This window comes from Antechinus flavipes, chromosome 6, assembly GCF_016432865.1.
Source record: "Antechinus flavipes isolate AdamAnt ecotype Samford, QLD, Australia chromosome 6, AdamAnt_v2, whole genome shotgun sequence".
Taxonomy (NCBI): domain Eukaryota; kingdom Metazoa; phylum Chordata; class Mammalia; order Dasyuromorphia; family Dasyuridae; genus Antechinus; species Antechinus flavipes.
In genome coordinates this window covers 190984894-191005658 of record NC_067403.1, presented here as the reverse complement: position 1 = coordinate 191005658, position 20765 = coordinate 190984894, and the positions used below count along the sequence as shown (strand labels likewise).

The following is a 20765-nucleotide window of genomic DNA, read 5'->3' as shown; positions in this document are numbered from 1 at the left end:
TAAGCTGCATCTTTCTTGTTCATACATAGTTGCTTACATGTTGTATTCCCTGTTATACAGTGAGCTCTTTGAGAATAGATTCTGATTTTTGTCTTTTATTTCTGTGCCCAATGCTTAGTACAGTACCAGGCATTTTAGTAGGCACTTAATAAATACTTTTTGACTGACCATGTAGCACCATCCTGAATCCATTTATCATCTCACTGACCATCTTCTGAATGCATAAAAGATTTCAAGGTCCCATCAAAAATGTAGGACAGGACAAAATACTCCAAATCTGATATAACCGGAACAAGGAATAGTGAGAATAATCCCTTTTCTCCTTCACTTTTCACATACAACATAGGCTGTTTGGACTGTCATATCAAACTTCCTTACTTAAATCTATGTTCACTTCAGTAATATAACACAATGATTTTTCTGTGTATATTCATTGAACAGTAGTTAAACATAGCTAATAAAAATAAGAAACATGAAATTTCTTCAATTCATACTGAAAGCTTTCAACCTATAGAAAATCCTTGATCAACCAAGAATTAATGAGCATTATCAGTGAGGACATTTCTTATTATACTGTAAATACACTGATTTTTTGCAAGTAATGAAAACAATGACTAGTGATGATAAAGTCACTTAAGTAACAAATGTTAGTACCTCTAATTCTGTTTGTGGTCCATACATGTTCCATATTTTTCTTCTTCGAACATCAATCCCTCTACCTGGATGCTGAAATATTTGATTTGTCGAATCAAATGGTTAGTTTGATATCAAGACAAAATAAAGCTAAATTAACAAGTAGAAATTAAATGTCTGAAAGCCCAAGTACTATAAATTAAACTATAAGTACTAAACTGATAAAAAATAGACATAACATTGACTTATTGACTTATTTCTTAAAGTACTGAAAACAAGAAAAGTATCCTCTAACACTACCAGAACTACCAGAAAGAGTATTCTGACTGATTATTTCATATGTGGTACAACCACTATCAACAAAGTTTGAGGCACCAACCTATTCTCACGAACATGAGTAGATGTGAGGGAAACAGAAGTCACCTGGCTGATCAGACCCTAATGATTAACTCTGATGATTTTCACAGTTTTGTATCATTTCTGTCCGCATTTTCATAAGTTAAAGAGTGGTACTACATTTTCTCATTCATATACACTTTCTACCTTTATTCACAAATGCTATATTGCAAAATATAGCCATCTATTTATTAAAATATTTTAAGTGAATGACAAACTAATTAGTTGTAGGCTACCAAACTGATTAAATGAGTCTTGTATTATGTTTTTTTTGGGGGAGGAGGGAGCTGAGGCAAGTGGGGTAAAGTGATTCGCCCAGTCACACAGCTAGGAGATGTTAAGTGTCTGAGATCACATTTGAACTAAGGTCCTCCTGATTTCAGGGCTGGTGCTCTATCCACTGCGCCACCTAGCTGTCCTTTATGTCATATTCTTGAGGACAAGAATAAAGGGAACCAGGAATTATAGAGTAAGTAGTCAAAGCAGTCAAAGCTCTAGGAAGGAAAGAGGAAGGGGAGGAAAGAAAGTAAGGAAAAAAGGGAGGGAGGAAAAAAGAAAAAAGAGAGAAGTGAAAGAGGGAAGAGAAAAGGGAAGTACATAGTATACTTTCTATGCCTAAAAAAATAGTCACTTCATTAACTGTTTCCTCAATTAAGAGCTTTAGAGCCTTCATTTTCTCAATAGTTAGATTAATTCACAATTACTCTACATTTATATTAATGGAACAAATTCAAATGAACCTTGAGCTTAATTCTTTATAATAAAAGTAATTACAAAACAGAATTAAAAATGTAATAGTGTGCTTTTAAAATAATAATATATTTTACCCCTTCATTACTTAAGATATGAACAAGGAGACCATTGCCACATCCTAAGTCGACAAAGGACTGTTTTTCAGTTATTCCTTTCTCAGCTCGTTCTTCTTCCCAAAGAACCTAAGCAAAGAGGGAAAAGAAAAACATAGTTTCAAATCAACTCTCTCCAAGTCAAATCAATTCTAGGATACAAAATATCTGTTTGAATAGAACAGAAGAAAAAAACTAATTTAAAGAGTTCAAATTCCTTAGTATAGATTACAAAGCATACCATAATCATGATACAATGGTATAGAATACTGTTTTAAAATCAAATAAAGATAGAATGTAAAATAAAGCATAGTGAAGTTCTTAACAAATTTATAAAATAAACATCACTCTGGTCTGGGATAAATAGTCCAAAAATTTGAACATCTAAGCTAAGAATTGAGCTATAGGAGTTTCTTTTTTTTTTTTTTTTCTTTCTTTTTTTAAGCTTTTTATTTTCAAAACATATGCATGGATAATTTGACAACATTGACTCTTGCATAACCTTGTGTTTCAGATTTTCTCCTCCTTTCCCCCAACCCCTCTCCTAGATGGCAAGCAATTCAATATATGTTAAACATGTTAAAATATATGTTAAATCCTACATGTGTAAACATGTTTATACAATTCTCTTGCTCAGAGAAATCAGATCAAAAGAGAAAGTGAATGAGTAGAAAAACAAAATGCAAGCAAACAACATCAAATAGAGTGAGAATGTTATTTTCCACATTCAGTCCCCACAAGCCTCTCTCTGGGTGTAGATGTCTTTCTTCAAGATCACTGGAACTGGTCTGATTCATCTCATTATTGTATTCATCTCATGTTCATTAGAATTTACTATCATATAATCTTCTTGTTGCCATGTACAATGATCTCCTGTTTCTGCTCATTTCATTTAGCATCAGTTCATGTAAGTCTCTCCAAGGCTTTCTAAAATCATTCTGCTGATCATTTCTTATAGAACAATCATATTCTATAACATTCATATACCATAACTTATTCAGCCATTCTCTAACTGATGGGTATCCACTCAGTTTCAAGTTTCTTGCCATTACACAAAGGGCTGCCACAAACTTTTTTGCACATGTGGGTCCCTTTCCTTCTTTTAAGATCTCTTTGAGATATAAGCCCAGTAGTAACACTGCTGAATCAAAGGGTATGCACAGTTTGATAACTTTTTGAACATGTTCCAAATTGTTCTCTTGAATGGTTGGATCCATTCACAACTCCACCAACAATGCATCTGTGTCCTGGTTTTCCCACATCCCTTCCAACATTCGTCCTTGTCTTTTCCTGTCATCTTAGCCAATCTGAAGGTGTGTAATGGTATCTCAGAGTTATTCTTAATTTGCATTTCTCTGATCAATAGTGATTTAGAGCATGTTTTCATATGATTAGAAATAGTTTTAATTTCTTCATCTGAAAATTATCTGTTCATATCCTTTGACCATTTATCAATTGGGGAATGGCTTGGAACAATCTCTACTTTCTTTTTTTTTTTTTTTTTTTTTTTTATTTAATAATTACATTATATTGACACTCATTTCTGTTCCGATTCTTTTTTTTCCCCTCCCTCCCTCCACCCCCTCCCCTAGATGGCAAGCAGTCCTTCATATGTTGGATATGTTGCAGTATATCCTAGATACAATATATGTGTGCAGAACCGAACAGTTCTCTTGTTGCACAGGGAGAATTGGATTCAGAAGGTATAAATAATCCGGGAAGAAAAACAAAAATGCAGATAGTTCACATTCGTTTCCCAGTGTTCTTTCTTTGGGTGTAGCTGCTTTTGTCCGTCATTTATCAATTGAAACTCAGGTCTCTTTGTCAAAGAAATCCACTTCCATCAAAATATGTCCTCATACAATATCGTTGTCGAAGTGTATAATGATCTCCTGGTTCTGCTTATTTCACTTAGCATCAGTTCATGTAGGTCTCTCCAAGCCTCTCTGTATTCATCCTGCTGGTCATTTCTTACAGAACAATAATATTCCATAACATTCATATACCACAATTTACCCAGCCATTCTCCAATTGATGGGCATCCATTCATTTTCCAGTTTCTAGCCACTACAAACAGGGCTGCTACAAACATTTTGGCACATACAGGTCCCTTTCCCTTCTTTAGTATTTCTTTGGGATATAAGCCCAATAGAAACACTGCTGGATCAAAGGATATGCACATTTTGATAATTTTTTGGGCATAATTCCAGATTGCTCTCCAGAATGGTTGGATTCGTTCACAACTCCACCAACAATGCATTAGTGTCCCAGTTTTCCCGCATCCCCTCCAACATTCATCATTATTTTTTCCTGTCATCTTAGCCAATCTGACAGGTGTGTAGTGGTATCTCAGAGTTGTCTTAATTTGCATTTCTCTGATCAATAATGATTTGGAACACTCTTTCATATGAGTGGTAATAGTTTCAATCTCATCCTCTGAAAATTGTCTGTTCATATCCTTTGACCATTTATCAATTGGAGAATGGCTTGATTTCTTATAAATTTGAGTCAGTTCTCTATATATTTTGGAAATGAGGCCTTTATCAGAACCTTTAACTGTGAAAATGTTTTCCCAGTTTGTTGCTTCCCTTCTAATCTTGTTTGCATTAGTTTTATTTGTACAAAGGCTTTTTAATTTGATGTAATCAAAATTTTCTATTCTGTGATCAGTAATGGTCTCTAGTTCATCTTTGGTCACAAATTTCTTTCTCCTCCACAAGTCTGAGAGATAAACTATTCTATGTTCCTCTAATTTATTTATAATCTCGTTCTTTATGCCTAGGTCATAGACCCATTTTGATCTTATCTTGGTATATGGTGTTAAGTGTGGGTCCATGCCTAATTTCTGCCATACTAATTTCCAATTATCCCAGCAGTTTTTATCAAATAATGAATTCTTTTCCCAGAAGTTAGGGGCTTTGGGTTTGTCAAACAATAGATTGCTATAATTGACTATTCTGTCTTGTGAGCCTAGCCTTTTCCACTGATCCACTAATCTATTTCTTAGCCAATACCAAATGGTTTTGGTGACTGCTGCTTTATAATATAATTTTAGATCAGGTACAGCTAGGCCACCTTCATTTGATTTTTTTTTCATTAATTCCCTTGAGATTCTCGACTTTTTATTGTTCCATATGAATTTTGTTGTTATTTTTTCTAGATCAATAAAATATTTTCTTGGAAGTCTGATTGGTATAGCACTAAATAAATAGATTAGTTTAGGGAGTATTGTCATCTTTATTATGTTCGCTCGGCCGATCCAAGAGCACTTAATATTTTTCCAATTATTTAAGTCTGACTTTATTTGTGTGGAGACTTTTTTATAATTTTGCTCATATAATTCCTGACTTTCCTTTGGTAGATAGATTCCCAAATATTTTATGGTATCAACAGTTATTCTGAATGGAATTTCTCTTTGTATCTCTTGCTGTTGGGTTTTGTTGGTGATGTATAAAAATGCTGAGGATTTATGGGGATTTATTTTGTAGCCAGCTACTTTGCTAAAATTATGAATTATTTCCAATAGCTTTTTGGTAGAATCTCTGGGGTTCTCTAGGTATACCATCATATCATCTGCAAAGAGTGATAGTTTGGTTTCCTCATTGCCTACTCTAATTCCTTTTATATCTTTCTCGACTCTTATTGCCGAGGCTAGTGTTTCTAATACGATATTAAATAATAATGGTGATAGTGGGCAACCTTGCTTCACTCCAGATCTCACTGGGAAAGGTTCCAGTTTTTCCCCATTGCATATGATGCTTACTGATGGTTTTAAATATATGCTCCTGACTATTTTAAGGAAAAGTCCATTTATTCCTATGCTCTCAAGTGTTTTTATTAGGAATGGATGTTGGATTTTATCAAATGCTTTTTCTGCATCTATTGAGATGATCATGTGGTTTTTGTTTGTTTGGTTATTGATATAGTCAATTATGCTAATAGTTTTCCTAATATTGAACCAGCCCTGCATTCCTGGTATAAATCCTACTTGGTCATAGTGTATTATCCTGGTGACAATTTTCTGTAATCTTTTTGCTAATATTTTATTTAAGATTTTAGCATCAATATTCATTAGGGAGATTGGTCTATAATTTTCTTTCTCTGTTTTCAGCCTACCTGGTTTAGGTATCAGTACCATATCTGTGTCATAAAAGGAGTTTGGTAGGACTCCTTCAATCCCTATTTTTTCAAATAGTTTATATAACATTGGAGTTAATTGTTCTTTAAATGTTTGGTAGAATTCACATGTAAATCCATCTGGTCCTGGGGATTTTTTCTTAGGGAGTTGATTGATAGTTTGTTCTATTTCTTTTTCTGAGATGGGACTGTTTAGGATATTTACTTCTTCCTCTGTTAGTTTGGGCAAGCTGTATTTTTGGAGGTATTTTTCTATTTCATTTAAGTTGTCGAATTTATTGGCATAAAGTTGGGCAAAGTAACTCCTAATTATTGCTCTAATTTCCTCTTCGTTAGTGGTGAGTTCTCCCTTTTCATTTTTAAGACTAACAATTTGATTTTCCTCTTTCCTTTTTTTAATCAGATTTACTAAGGGTTTGTCTATTTTGTTGGTTTTTTCATAGAACCAACTCTTAGTTTTATTAATCAATTCAATAGTTTTTTTACTTTCAATTTTATTGATCTCACCTTTTACTTTTAGAATTTCAAGTTTAGTGTTTGACTGGGGGTTTTTAATTTGTTCCTTTTCTAGCATTTTTAATTGCAAACCCAATTCATTGACCTTCTCTTTCTCTATTTTATACAAATAGGCCTCTAGAGATATGAAATTTCCCCTTATTACCGCTTTGGCTGCATCCCATACATTTTGGTATGATGTCTCATTATTATCGTTTTCTTGGGTGAAGTTATTAATTATGTCTATGATTTGCTGTTTTACCCAATCATTCTTTAGTGTGAGATTATTTAGTTTCCAATTATTTTTTGGTCTACTTCCCCCTGCTTTTTTGTTGAATGTAATTTTCATTGCATCGTGGTCTGAAAAGGATGCATTTACTATTTCTGCCTTACTACATTTGAGTTTGAGGTTTTTATGTCCTAATATATGGTCAATTTTTGTATAGGTTCCATGAACTGCTGAAAAGAAAGTGTATTCCTTTCTGTCTATAGGAGTTTCTAAGAAAATACTGGATATAGACTTGTATGAGTTCCTAAAATATTAAAATTTTAAAGTTTAATACTTTTTCAAAAGTATGAGGTAACTTTTTTCTTTTAACAATATTTTATTTTACCTCTGCAAAACCTTGTCTTCCAAATTTTTCTCCCTCTCCCCGTCTTTTCTCCCTCCCCAAGAGCAAGCAATCCAATCTTAGTTAAATATGTACAATTCTTCTAAACATATTTCCATATTCAGCATGTTGTGCCTAACAACAACAAAAAAATCAGATCAAAAGGGGAAAAAGTAAAAGGGTAAAAAAACCAAGCAAATAAAGAAAATTACAATGGGGAAAATACTATGCTTGATAGACATTCAATATCTATAGTTCTCTCTCTGGATATAGATAGCTCTTTCCATCATAAGTCTATTGGAATTGCCTTGAATCATGAAGTAACTCTTAAATTGAGACAAAATTAATCTAGAGTAGGTAGGAGAAGAAAGGTATCTTGGAGCTAAATTGCCAACAAAGGAACACAGAGAAAAGAGAAGGCATGAGATATAAAATTACAGAATAATACCTACATTAAAGATATTGTAGGGCGGGAAGGGGGGAAGCTAGGTGGCGCAGTGGATAGAGCATCAGCCCTGAAATCAGGAGGACCTGAGTTCAAATTTGGCCTCAAACACTTAACACTTCCTAGCTCTTAATTGAGGGAACAGTTAATGAAATGATCCTGGACAAGTCATTTAATCCCATTTGCCTGGGGGGGGGGGGGGGGGGAAGAGAGGAGGGAAAAAAAAAAAAAAAAAAGCAAAAGTTCTTTCCACAACCTAACTTGGAAATTTAAACATCTGAATTTTATGTGTACATACATATGTGCACACAGCAAACTTCTGATGGCAACAGAGTAGAAAATGAGCAGTCGTTGAATTTCTTTCTGTTTATACTAATTTCAGTAAATATCCATTTATATAGAATATCATTAAGTCATCTCTGGAGGATCTATATAAAAGCATCCTTTGATGTTAGCTTTCTGGTACAAACATGATTGGTGTGATATTTCAAGCACACATGTAGAAATTCAAATACATTTTAACATACTCAAAGATTAATGGTTTTACTTCAAGCAAAATTCCATCTAAAATAAATTCAGCCTGCTGGAAAAAGTAAGCCAATCCTAATTGCCAGATCTGATGTCTTTCTTCATTTTTGCAGAAATTAGCTATTGCAGTTTTTGACTCCTGGAAATTCACTTAGATTAAATAAGTTCTTACCAACAGATAAGTAGCAATAGCAACATCTTCATACACAAACTTTTCAGGATCTGTTACTTCAGGCCATACCTGAAAAATATTAAATAATAAATTTTAAGGCTTTTAAAAATGGTTTTCATTGGAACAAAAAATTTAATAATTATTTTAAAATTTTTCAATTCTAAATTCTCTCCTTCATTCCTGACATTGCCCTCTCCTTGAGGAAGCAAGCAATATGATATAGATTATATGTGTGAAGACATGCAATACAGATTTCCATACTAGTTACGTTACAAAACAAAACAAACAAACCAAAAAAAAAACAAGGAGCACAAAAAGAAAAAACAAAAATTACATTTTAATCTGCATTCAAAGTTCATCCAGTATCTCTCTGAAAGTAAACAGCATTTTGCATTGTGAATCTTTTAGAATTATCTTGGATCATTGTGTTGATCAAAATAGCTAAGTCTTTTCACAGTTGATCATCATTACTATATTACTGTTACTATGTATGATGTTCTCCTAATCAAGCCTACTTCATTTTGCATCGGTTTATACTTTCTATGTTCATCTAATTTACTGATATTATCTTTATGTCTAATCATTCATCCACTTTAACCTTACTTTGGTATTCACTCTGAGATATTGATCTATCCCTAGTTTCTGTCAAACTACTTTCCAGTTTTCCCAGAAATTTTTGTCAAATGTTGAGCTCTTACCCCTAAACTTTGGATTTTTGGGTTTATCAAAATTTAGATTACTATGGAGTATTAAGTAACTAATCTATTGCAGTAATCAAACCCTGTTTCTTAGCCAGTTCCAAATCATTTCGAAGGATTCCATTTCTTTGGAATATAATTACAAATATAGAACTGCTAGGCTGCCTTCCTTTACATTTTGTTTTTGCTGATTCTCTTGATATTCTTGACCTTTTGTTCTTTCAGATGAATTTCACTATTATTTGTTCTAGTACTATAAAATAATTCTTTGACGGTTTGGCACAGCACACTGGAATTTTTAAGGGTTGAGAGATGATAAAATGAATGACATAGGAGAGAAAATGTATTCCCATAAATTTATTCCATATTATTTTAGGTACTTCTTTTTCTATTATAAGGTTAGAGTAAACTACCATTTTTACAATAACTATAGCTTCAAATATTATATGATCAAAGAATCTTAGTTTTTTTTGCTTTAAATAGACAGTAATTCAACAAGCATATATCAACTTGTTTATATTCCAGGCATGTGCTAATTGAATAAGACATGAGGAAAGAAGACAAACCACTTCTTCCACTATAGAATGTATACTCTATTCTAGAGAAACAGAGTGTAAAGAACTAGGTATAAAAAGAGTTATACAGAGTAGACAAAAAGCCATTTGAAAGGGGATGAGTAGCTGAGGATACCAAGAAAGGAACCTGCTAGAAGGTAGGCATTTTGCTAAGTCTTAAAGAAAGCCAAGTATTTTAAAAGACAGAAGGAAAGAAGAACAATATTCCAAGCCCAGAGAATATCCAGTGAAAAGCCAGAGACCAGAGACAAAAGTTCTATTAAAGAAGGACCCATGTAGATGGGTCACAGAGTGCATGAAGGGCAGTAAAATCTGGAAAGATAGGAAAGGGTCAGATTATAACTAGTTTTAAAGGCCAAAAAGAACAGTTTATATTTGATCTTGAAGGTAACAGGAAGCCACTAGAGCTTCCTGAGAAGAGGAGAAACATGGTCTGGACTACATTTTAGAAAAATCACTTTGGCCACTAAAGGGGAGGAAGAACGTAGTGAGGGGAGATGAGGCAGAGACAAGTTAGAAAGCTGCTGCAATAGTCTGGATGAAAGATGACAACAGGCTATGAACTAGGGTTGTGGTGTAAGAATGGAGAGATTTTACACAAGGAAAAACAATAAGAGCTGGAAACAAATTTGATAGGTGGGGACATTGACAGAGCAGATGAAGCACTAAAACAGTTATAGAAAATGTTAAATTGGAAGTATCATCATTGGATGCACAGTAGTAAACAGAGAGATCGCACAGAGTAGAAGAAAATGCCCTCAACTAAGGGTTCTAGAATGATTTCTGCTTAAGTCATGCGATCTTAAGAGTCACTGAAGTTCAGTTTCCTTATGTATAAAATTGGAGTAATATAATACTTCTTTCTTCTAGATTTGCTATCAGGATTATATGAGATAATGAGAGTAAAGGTATTTAGCAAATTATAAAGAACTAAGTAAATGTAACATGTTGTTTTTATAAAACAAAGAGGGAGTTGACAAAGTTCCACACAGCCCCTTGACATATTTCTTTGTTGAGCATGCTGTAAATATCAGTTATACTTGCTGGTTATGATTTGTGGGAAATCCGAAATTTTACTCTAATTTTAACTTATAATGTCATGTTATGTAACTTCCATTGAAAAACAAATCTGATAAGGTTCATCAGACTTACCTTAACCATTTCTTTGTACTTCTTTTTGAGTTCCTGGTAAATTTGGCTGTATTTCATAAGTGATATGAGTGACAGAGTGCTTTTAAATTCGTTTTTCTTATTCTCCACAGACCATTTGGCCAACTTGGACAACAATTCTTTTCCAAGCCAGGAAGACTTGGGGTATATCACTCCATCTGAATCCCATCTTTTTGGAGAGAAAGCTAACATGGATATGCACCTTTGAAAAAGACAAAAGAAAAACAACAACAACAAAGAAGCAGGGTTACCTGTATGTTCTAGAACTATGTACATGACAAAATTATATTTGAGTACAAATAAAAAAATTATTTGGATCCTGGACACATATTTTCTCTATGAAGCCTTGCCCAATCTGGTCTTTCACCTCCTATTGCTTCTTAATTTGCACCAAATTAGACACTCTATGAAGCCTTTCATATACACGCACATTCTGTAGATGTATGTATTACTTTTGCAAATTCCCAAGGCTTTGAAATGTCTCCTTCCCACTTTTTACCTGTCAATGTTTTAATCACCTTTTAAGGATCAACTCAAAGACCAGCACTTTCTTCAGACTTTACAGAGCCATTTGTTTCTAATTCTCTAATACATTTATCATGTTAATACAATGTATAAAGATTATATGTATTAGTCTTATTTTGCCAAGTGACTTTAAGTCCCAGGAAGCAGACATGACCGCTTATAAAATGTTACATAGTCCTCTGGAGTAAGCAACAATCAGTGCTTAATAAATTTTCTATTTTTAAATCTAACAGAGGAAAACACACAGAAAAGCAGGACATATTCTCTTTTGGGATTCTGTGTCAGTTTTCCCCCTTGAAGTACTGTTAATTTCTTTTCTTTAATTAACATCCTTATATTACCTAGTTGGACAATCTCTAAAATAATACCAGGCTGTGCCTAATCATTCAATTTTTTTTGTCTACTGATATTTTTTCAGGAGAGCCCATAAAGGTTCAAGTCATCAATAGAAGGCAGCTAAAATACAATTATCTCAAGCCGACTTGAAATTCAGCGTGCCGACTTGAAAGCATCACTTTTGGTCTACGAAGAAATTAAAATGTCAAGTTCCCTAAGGACTATGTAACATTTTATAAGCTGTCATGTCTGCTTCCTGGGCTTCAAGTCATTTGGCAAAATAATCCTAATACAGATAATCTTTGTACGTTTTATTAACTTTACTAATATGAGCAGGCATCCATAAAAGCATTCTCAGTCACTCAAGAGAGTCCCAAATGAGAAGTTTCCAAAAATGTTTGAACAATGGCACAATGACAATAAAAATGGATGACGGATTAAATATACTGTTTCTCAAGATGACAACATTCAGTTAGATATATAAATCTGAAACATAAAATATAAAAGTAAGATTATCTTTGCCCTAGAAGCAGAAAACAAAAATGACTAAGGGAAGGTTTACTAGCACAGAGCGTTTTCTGAGGTCTCTGTACTCATGCTCACAACTTTAGTTCAGATCCTCATTTCCTTTTTCCATATTATTACAAAAACCTCCCCAATGATATGATGCTTCTAGTCTTTCATTTTTTTCTCTACACAGCTGCAAAGATCATAATGAAGGTATCAGCATGGTCAATTCAATCCTCTTCATAGGTTTTAGTAATTATTTTAGCACTAAATCATAATGCTAAATAGCATTACAGTACAGCTATGGATTACACAAAAATGTATCATAAGACTAGGCCTATAACCTCAAGCATTTCCCCTAGGGAAACAAAATTAAAGTATGATTCAATGTTTAAAAGTAATTTGGGTTATCATTGTTTTTGTTGTTTGCTTGTTTTTATTTTGTAAAGCTAGTTATCTTTCTTACCCAAATCAATAACCACTACTGGGGATAAGTCTTATGGATTGAGTGAACTTGCTTCATTTTTCCAACTGGTTTCTGTTTACTTTTCCTTAGGAACCTGACGACTCTCCACTCCTCGGGGCTTACTATATTTGCTGGTCTGTCAGACTTAGTGAAGATAGTCCATAGGATTTAATCTACTGCTACACAGAACTCCTAAACTCTGCAATCTGCCAATCTCAGCCTCCTCAGAAGCAGAGACTAAAAGTATGCATCTCCATGCCCAACTGTCACTTGGCTTTAAAAAGTGGTACATAGGCAACATGTATAGTATGTAAAAATTACAGCCTTGAAATTAGGAATATCTGGGTTCAGGTTCTGCATCCAAAACATAATAGCTATGGGATAATGGACAAATTACTACATGCTCTTGAGCTTCCACCAACTTTCTCAGCTTATGATTTGTTGGTGAACTGACAAACTACATTGCTATATAAGTTTTTATAATGAGTTCCATATGTCTAAAATCACAGATTTAGTCCAAAAGAAAAATTATTTGGCAGCAGTTTGATACAATAGGAGTTCAAAGATTGGAATGAAACTACAAATAACACTTTACCCATATAATAGTATATATGTAAGGAGACATATGCTTAGACAAATAATAAAGATAAGGGACAGGAAATGTTCAAACCAACATATATAGTCTAATCCAGAGCCCACGGGACAGATGCAGCAGCTGAGGACTTTTATCCCCCTCACCCAGGCTATGAAGTTTCTTTATTTAAAAGGCCCACAAAACAAAGTTTTTGTTTTTACTACAGTCCAGCCCTCCAACAGTCTGAGGGTCAGTGAACTGGTCCCCTACTTAAAAAGTTTGAGGACCCCTGGTCTAATCTATCTCAAATATTTCTGGGTCCTGAAGTTACATAAAGAAATAGTCAACAACAAAAAAAAAAAAAAAAAAAAAAAAAAAAAAAGGATTTTTCTAGAGGCTCTTACCATTCTTCATCTTTGTTATGTCTAAGCTGAATTTGATAGATATTGTTTTTCTTAAGTTGTAAACCTTCTTCTTCCAGTGGTAAAAATGTTACTGTTCCATTGAAGACATCTGGGGGAAACAAGGGGAATGCTATAATTATTTAAAACAGCTCATATGTACTTCATCAGAAAGAATACAGATAAAAAAACATAGTATCTAGTAAAAAAAGAGTACAGTTAAAAAAAAAAAAACCAAACACCCTCAATCATATATATATGAAACCTTTGAATGAGCTTCACTTTCAAAATATATAAGAATATATCATATATATAAGAAATATACAAGGAAAAAACTATTCCACAAATGTTCAAGGGATAAAAAAAGCAATTTTCAAAAGGAATATATTCATCAATATACATATGAAAACATGTTCCAAATATATAACAAAGAAACGCAAACTAAAGTATTCAAGAAGTTGCATATCATACCCATAAGGCTGGAAAAAAATGATCCCTCCCCTTCCACTGCAAAAAAAAAAAAAAAAAAAAAAAGACAAGCTAAAGAAGCTTAAATAGGCTCATTAACATACTGTTGGTTAGGATTGTGAATTAGTACAACCATACTGGAGAGCAATATGGAACTATGTCATAAAAAACACTAAGTTGTGTATGACCCATGACCTAGCAATATCATGCAGCGCCAAAAGTAATGAAAAGAAAATGATCTCTATATACAAAAATGTTACTAGCAAATTTTTCTGTTGTTTCCAAAAAACTGGTGTAGTTTCCAAAGAACTAGAAAATAACCAATTAAACAAATTATAGCAGATGAGGAAAATGGCATGCTACTTTTCCCATAAAAAAATGAAAGGAACAAACCAATGCAATCATTAAGTCTGTTGAAAAATAATAAATTATGATACTTCCTGATAGGTGATAGATTTAAAATGCAGAAATTTTGGACATGAAAAATATAGAAATTTGTTTTGTTTAACTATTATATTCATTACAAGGAGTTTGGTTTCCCTGCCTTCTTAATGGGGAATAGGGAAGATAGGATTTTTAAGTGGAATAATGTGGAATATTCATGCAATTATTCAACGATCATTTATTAAGCAATTACCATGAATTATGTGGAGTTCCAGCCAAGTTCTGGAAAAAAGAGTCCCACAAAAGGACTTAAAATCTAATGGGGATGATAAGAGATACATCTACATAAACACTGTTCCTCTCCCATTTCTGAAACCTTAGCTCTAGACCCACATTACTATTTGTTTGCTTTACCTTTTTGGGCCTCTTCTGAAATGATCCATACTAGTAAAGCACAGTGGTCACAATAAAGTGTCTTAAGAGTTTACATCCTGATTTCAGAAAGGCCTGGAGACTTACAGAAACTGATGCTAAGTGAGCAGAACCAGGAGATTATTGTACACAGCAACAAGATTGTGTGATGATCAATTTTGACATACATGGCTTTTTTCAGCAATGAGATGATTCAGGCCATCTCCAATGATCCTGTGATGAAAAAAGTCATCTGCACCCAGAGAGAGGAATATAGGAACTGGTTGTGGTTCACAACAAAGCATTTTCACTCTTTTTGTTGTTTGTTTGCTTGCTTTTTCTCATTTTTCCCCCTTTTGATCTGACTTTTCTTGTGCAGCATGATAAATTGTGAAAATATGTATGGAAGAATTGTACATATTTAACATGTATTAGATTACTTTCCATCTAAGGGAGGGAGTGAGGGAAAGGAGGGAGAAAAAATTTTGAAACACAAGGTTTTGCAAGGTAAATGTTGAAAATTATCTATGTACATGTTTTGAAAAAAAAAAAAAGTTTTTTTTTTTTTTAAACAAAGCTTACATCCTATGCTGCCTATACTAAATTATATTGCCTTAAAAAGACTGATTTTTATAAATGCAAAGTATGAAATTACAAGAATATTCCTGTGAAGCAATTCTGTTTTTAGTAATATTATCCTAGGTGAGAGCTTGCTTGAAGCACTATTTTTGTATGGCTGTATCCTTTTCAGATATAAACATTAAAAGGTAGGACAATCTATAATATATGACATGTAGAAAAAGTCATCATTTTCAGTCATGTCTAACTCTTCATGATGGTATTTTCTTGGCAAAAAGTGGTTTGCCATTTCATTCCCTAGCTCATTTTACAGATAAAGAAACTGAAGCAAATAAGGTTAAGTGACTTGCCCAGGGTCACACAGCTAAAATCTTCTAAGGCTGCATTTGAATTCAGATCTTCCTGACTCTAACCCCAGCAACTCTATCCACTGTGACACCTAGTTGACCTTGAAAAGGAGGGTGAGGGGAGTTAGTAAAAGCACATAGTTCTAATTAATGGAATTAATTCTTGGAAAACTAAGTATTTCTGTTTGAGGCTGTTATATAGACATTAAATGGAACTTTTTGGCCCTTCCAACAAGTTTTTAAAAATTTATCTTCCAACTGGACCAGTCTTCGTTTTCAATCTCCCTAAATATCCAATAGCACTTTGTGCAAAGTAGAGTCAAATTTGTCAAACTGATTTTGAAGAGAATTCCCATTACCAAAAATAAAAAGTATGGAGCAATTTGCTTAAACTACATCAAGTCAATAAAATATCATGCATCATTTTTTATAATCCCAAACTGCCTCCTATATCCATAATCGCTCTTTATCAAACTTTTAAGTGCCTACTTTGTGTTAGGCACTGTGTGAAACCACACTACTAATACTCTCCCACACAGTAATTCTAAACTACAGCACAGAATACTTTTGCTAGTAGCAGGAATTTTCTGAGTACAATTTACAAGTGAAAGTAGAGGTTCCATCAAAAAATAAATTCTCCCATTGATGGCATATAGCTATTCAATCAAATTGTGAATTATTGTGAATATGTGAATTATATGTGAATATAATAATAATTATGCAGTAGACAGATTAACGAATATAAATAAAACTTCAGCATTTGAAGGATGACTCGTATAAAAATTTACATAAGTCCCACTAGTAAATATGTGAATGGCTTGAAAAGGAGCATTATTCATGCAATATTAAAAGAGCCTGAAGGAAGTCTCCACTGAAAGCTAAATCCTCAGCAACGGAATTTATACTTGAAAATTACTTTGTCTGATAGCCAACATAAAGTTTGTAGAACTTTTTTGCTAATGAAGATGTGGATAAATGTAAAATAAACATCATACTAACTTTGACTCAGCTTATCTAAAAATAAAAGTTTAATTCCTTTCCATCATGCAAAATTAGGAGGTTGAATTGATATGGATCACATTCAATTATAATCTTTAATTATAGGTAAATAGTGTTTTCCTTTCAAAAAGAAATTTGAAATTATTTCATTAACTTCTGATTTACACTTGCAAGGTCCAAGGGAATCTCCATTGTAAAAACAAAAACAAGAAAATACAGTAGATTTATGCAATTCAGCAAATTAGTATTATTACCAATGTCAAATTATCTTTAATAAGGAACCAAAAAATACAGAGAGAGAGAGAGAGAGAGAGAGAGAGAGAGAGAGAGAGAGAGAGAGAGAGAACATTTCTAGGTCAAACATAATTTTCAAAAATAGAGAGAGTACACTTCTAGGTACTATATCTAGATAGATAGATAGATAGAGATAGATAGGTTTATTTATTTATTTTGCTGAGGCAATTAGGTTTAAGTAACTTGCCCAGGATTTCTACACATTAATTTCTGTCCAGTTATTTTATGAAAGGCATGTGATTCAAATACAATATACAATTTACTGACCATTTTGGGGATATTGTTGCAATTTGGCTTAATGAATACCTCAGTTCAAATCCTGCCTCAGTCACTTACTAGTTGTGTGATTATTTAGCCTCTCTGACTTTCAGCTGCAGGCTTAAGGCACAGCTGGTAGCAAACTGGAAAAGGAAATATAATGTAATTTAATCATTACAATTCCAAATTTAATTTAATTCAAACACCAGATGTTATTTTTTACAAAGATAGGCCTTTGGAAAGGCCCAATACTGGGTGTTTCCTCATTTATAACATGAAGACCTTGGACTAGGAAAAGTAACATGGGACAAATAATTACTTTAAAGATCAAATGAGGTAATATCTGTAAAGTGTCATATAAATACTAGCTATTATTCATGTCCCATTCCAATTAAACTGATACCTTAAGTATGGATAAGTATGCCTATTCTTTCTTACTATGATACAGTGGAATTCCAGAGGACTGGACTTGAAATTTGAAATGAATTTCTATCAACATGTACTAGCTGGCAAGTATCAGATAAATTGCTTCCCCACTTCAAAACTTGGAGCCCCTCCTTTTCAAAATGGGATCACTGGGAAAGGTAACTTTATAAGTGGTAATGAACTATATAAATGAAAACATTTAGGACATGAAACTCAGAAAATTCTGTCATTAATCAGCAATATAACCTTGACTTCACTTCACTTATCTAGTCCTTAAGTTTCTTAAACTCTAAGCTTATTCCCACTTGAAAGATCTAGGATTTATTTCTTCCACACTTAATCCTCCCATATCTCCTTCCCAATGTCTAAGTAGTTCTACGCAAAAGACATTCTAATACTGAATGGTAAGAACCAGAAAGGTAGCATGAACAGAAACAGCATCAACTAGGGGGCATCTAGGAGGCAAACAGAAGTCGCTATGATAGGCTGAAAGGAAGAGCAGTTAAAATTCTGCCTCCTACGACTAGTTATATGATGCTGGGCAAGTCAAACTCTCAACTTGAGAGGTTATTATTACTTCCATTTGGGAAATGAGAAGAGTAACAGCACCTTCTTTACAGAACTATTGTAAGGATCCACTGAGATATTAGTGGCTTTATAATCCAATACCAGCTATTATAACTAGTTGTAGCAGTAGCTGTATTACTAGTAGTAGTAGTACTAGTCCTAGTGTTGGTAGTAGTAGTACCAGTAGTAGCAATACTGGTATTACTAGTAGTAGTACTCCACAGCTAGTGACATTAGGGGGGAAATAGTACTACAAGAATTATTACTACTAGTGACAGAACTAGTGGTAGTTGTAGCACCAGCGGAAGTAAAAGTAGGACTAGCACGACACCTCTCGGTGGATTCTCAGAAGGTGGCAATGCCGGTCAGTCCCACCGAGCCATCAAGCCCCTGCCCCCCATGACTTCGGAAGGCGCTGTTACCTCGGACAACCATTTCTTTTCTCGGAGTTGGCCAAGGGAGGGGCACGCTGGGCTTGGGGATGAGGGTTCTGAGCATCACTTCGGGCTCGGGTCTGGCCTCCCGAGGCTTTGCCTCCCCGGCCCCCCTAACAAAGTGCAGCACTTCCTCGTCCGTGGAGGCGAGGCTCCAGAAGAGAGCCTGCAAAGGCGGATCCGGATCCGAGGAAGGGGCTCGGGGCGCCTCGAGGGCCTGCGCTGCCGCACCCAGGTCCAGGCCCGCGCTTTCCTCTGGCTCCTGGGCCTGCCCCTGCGCCGGCCTCCCGGGGGCCTCCAGCCTGGCGCCGCACAAGCGCTTGTTAACCACCTGCGGCCTCTCCACCCATACGGCCACGGCTGACCAGAACCCCAAGGGGAGCTGCGAGCTGCTGTCCCTGACCAACGCCTGACCCAGCAACCCCATGTTGTAGCCCAAACACCTCAACAGCAGAATCTGGCAGAAGGGAAACTAGAGAAACATCGGCGCGGGAAGATGACGCAAAACGCCGGCGCTGCCGCATCCTCCCGTGGATCTGGATAGGAAAGACGCTAAGTTTTTACGTCATACTGAAGCCGAGCCCTTCGGCGGTTGCCTCTTCTTTACATCACTTCCGGCTGCTTTTCCTACCTCCAGCCTTTGCAAATTCAGTCTCTTCCTTCCGTGGAGATCAATAACCTGAGATTTTTGAGGGGATTTAAGATTCACGCCACCAACAGTTTCACAGAAGCTCTTCCCAGTCACCTGGGAGATCACATACTAATCCACGTTTCTCACCCGTAAAATAGCCTCTTTGTCATTTTCTGTGACAATTTTGCGCTAAATTCCTCTTCAGCCGGCAAGGATGGCTCACTGCGACCTCCCCTATATTTCCCCATACATTTTCTCTGCTTCCATGTTGTGCTTTAAGTTAAACTCTTATGTAATTTGCTTAGCCGTTAGCCTATCAGGCTTCCTACAAAACGAGTTTTAGTAGGGATTTAGAAGAAGACAGGGAGGATAATAAATAGAATGGAGAAGGGAGGGCATTCCAGGGATGGGGGGCAGCCAAAGAAAATGCTAAGCAGAGAGAGATGGAACAGTCCCGTGTCATTGGATTGTACATATTGTGCAGTAAAGTGTAAGAAGACTGGAAAAGTAGGAGGGGGTAAGTTACCAAGGGCTTTGCATGCTATGTAGAGAATTTGATCCTGGAGGCACTAGAGTTTGAGTGGGGAGTAGGGTCGGATGTCATTACAGGACCAGTTCTTTACAAAAGTCACATTAGTGACCGAAGAGAATATGGACTGAAATAGGGAGGGACAGGAGCCAGACAGAACCACTAATAGGTTATTACAGCAGTCCAAGCATGAAGTGATGAGTGTTTATACTAGAAGTGTGGCCGTTTCAGAGAGTAGCGTGTATCAGAGATAATGCAAAGAGGAAATTGACAGGAATTGGCAACTGCTTGGATATGAGATTCAGAGATGAGGAATCCAGAAGTCTAGTCTGGGAGTCTTAGGGATCGACAGGATAATGTTACCCCTAAAGTAATAGGGAAGGTGGAGTGGAGAGGGTTTGGAGTAACAATAATGAGTTCTGTTTTGGATATATTGAGTTTAAGATGTCTGTTGGGTTCAAGCTATGTAGCGCTTGTCTGACCTATCCTCAGTCTCCTGACAAGAAAACAAATATATGTAAAAATGTTTTGCAAACATTAAAGCCCTGTCTGTTAGCCATTATTGTTGTTACTGTTATTAACATTGTTGTCTCCAGGGAGGAAGAAAAAAGATTAAATTGTATCTGTTCTTTTCCCTTTTCTCTCGAAGCTGGAGGGGGCTTGCTGGGGAACTGCTTCCTTAATAAGGAATTCCTGGGACTTTGTCACTATCCAAGGCATACCCCCAAACGTTCCCTAGGTGATCAGTAGTCGCCTGATGATGACGTACGAGAGGCTCGCCCCTATGATTACATTGCACACGTCAACCAGAACCAGGCCTGCAGGGATGGAGGGAGAGCATGGGGGCAGGATGAGGAATATAGCGGTTTTCTTTCCGCCCCGCCCCCTGTCTCCACGTAGCCCCGCCCCCCAGGACCGCCCCTT

The 20765-nt window shown here is 35.3% G+C and overlaps 1 protein-coding gene across 1 annotated transcript in view; it reads right to left on the bottom strand.

Annotated features, from left to right (window-relative positions):
- Nucleotides 1-20491, bottom strand: part of TRMT44 (tRNA methyltransferase 44 homolog) — a 47441-nt gene extending 26950 nt beyond the window's left edge. Inside the window, 7 exon segments of the mRNA XM_051964491.1 lie at nucleotides 655-726; nucleotides 1857-1964; nucleotides 8263-8331; nucleotides 10688-10907; nucleotides 13518-13626; nucleotides 18670-19120; nucleotides 19122-20491. Coding sequence (XP_051820451.1) covers nucleotides 655-726; nucleotides 1857-1964; nucleotides 8263-8331; nucleotides 10688-10907; nucleotides 13518-13626; nucleotides 18670-19120; nucleotides 19122-19205 — 1113 coding nt within the window. The 5' untranslated portion in view covers nucleotides 19206-20491.
- Between the last annotated feature and the right edge of the window lie 274 nt (nucleotides 20492-20765).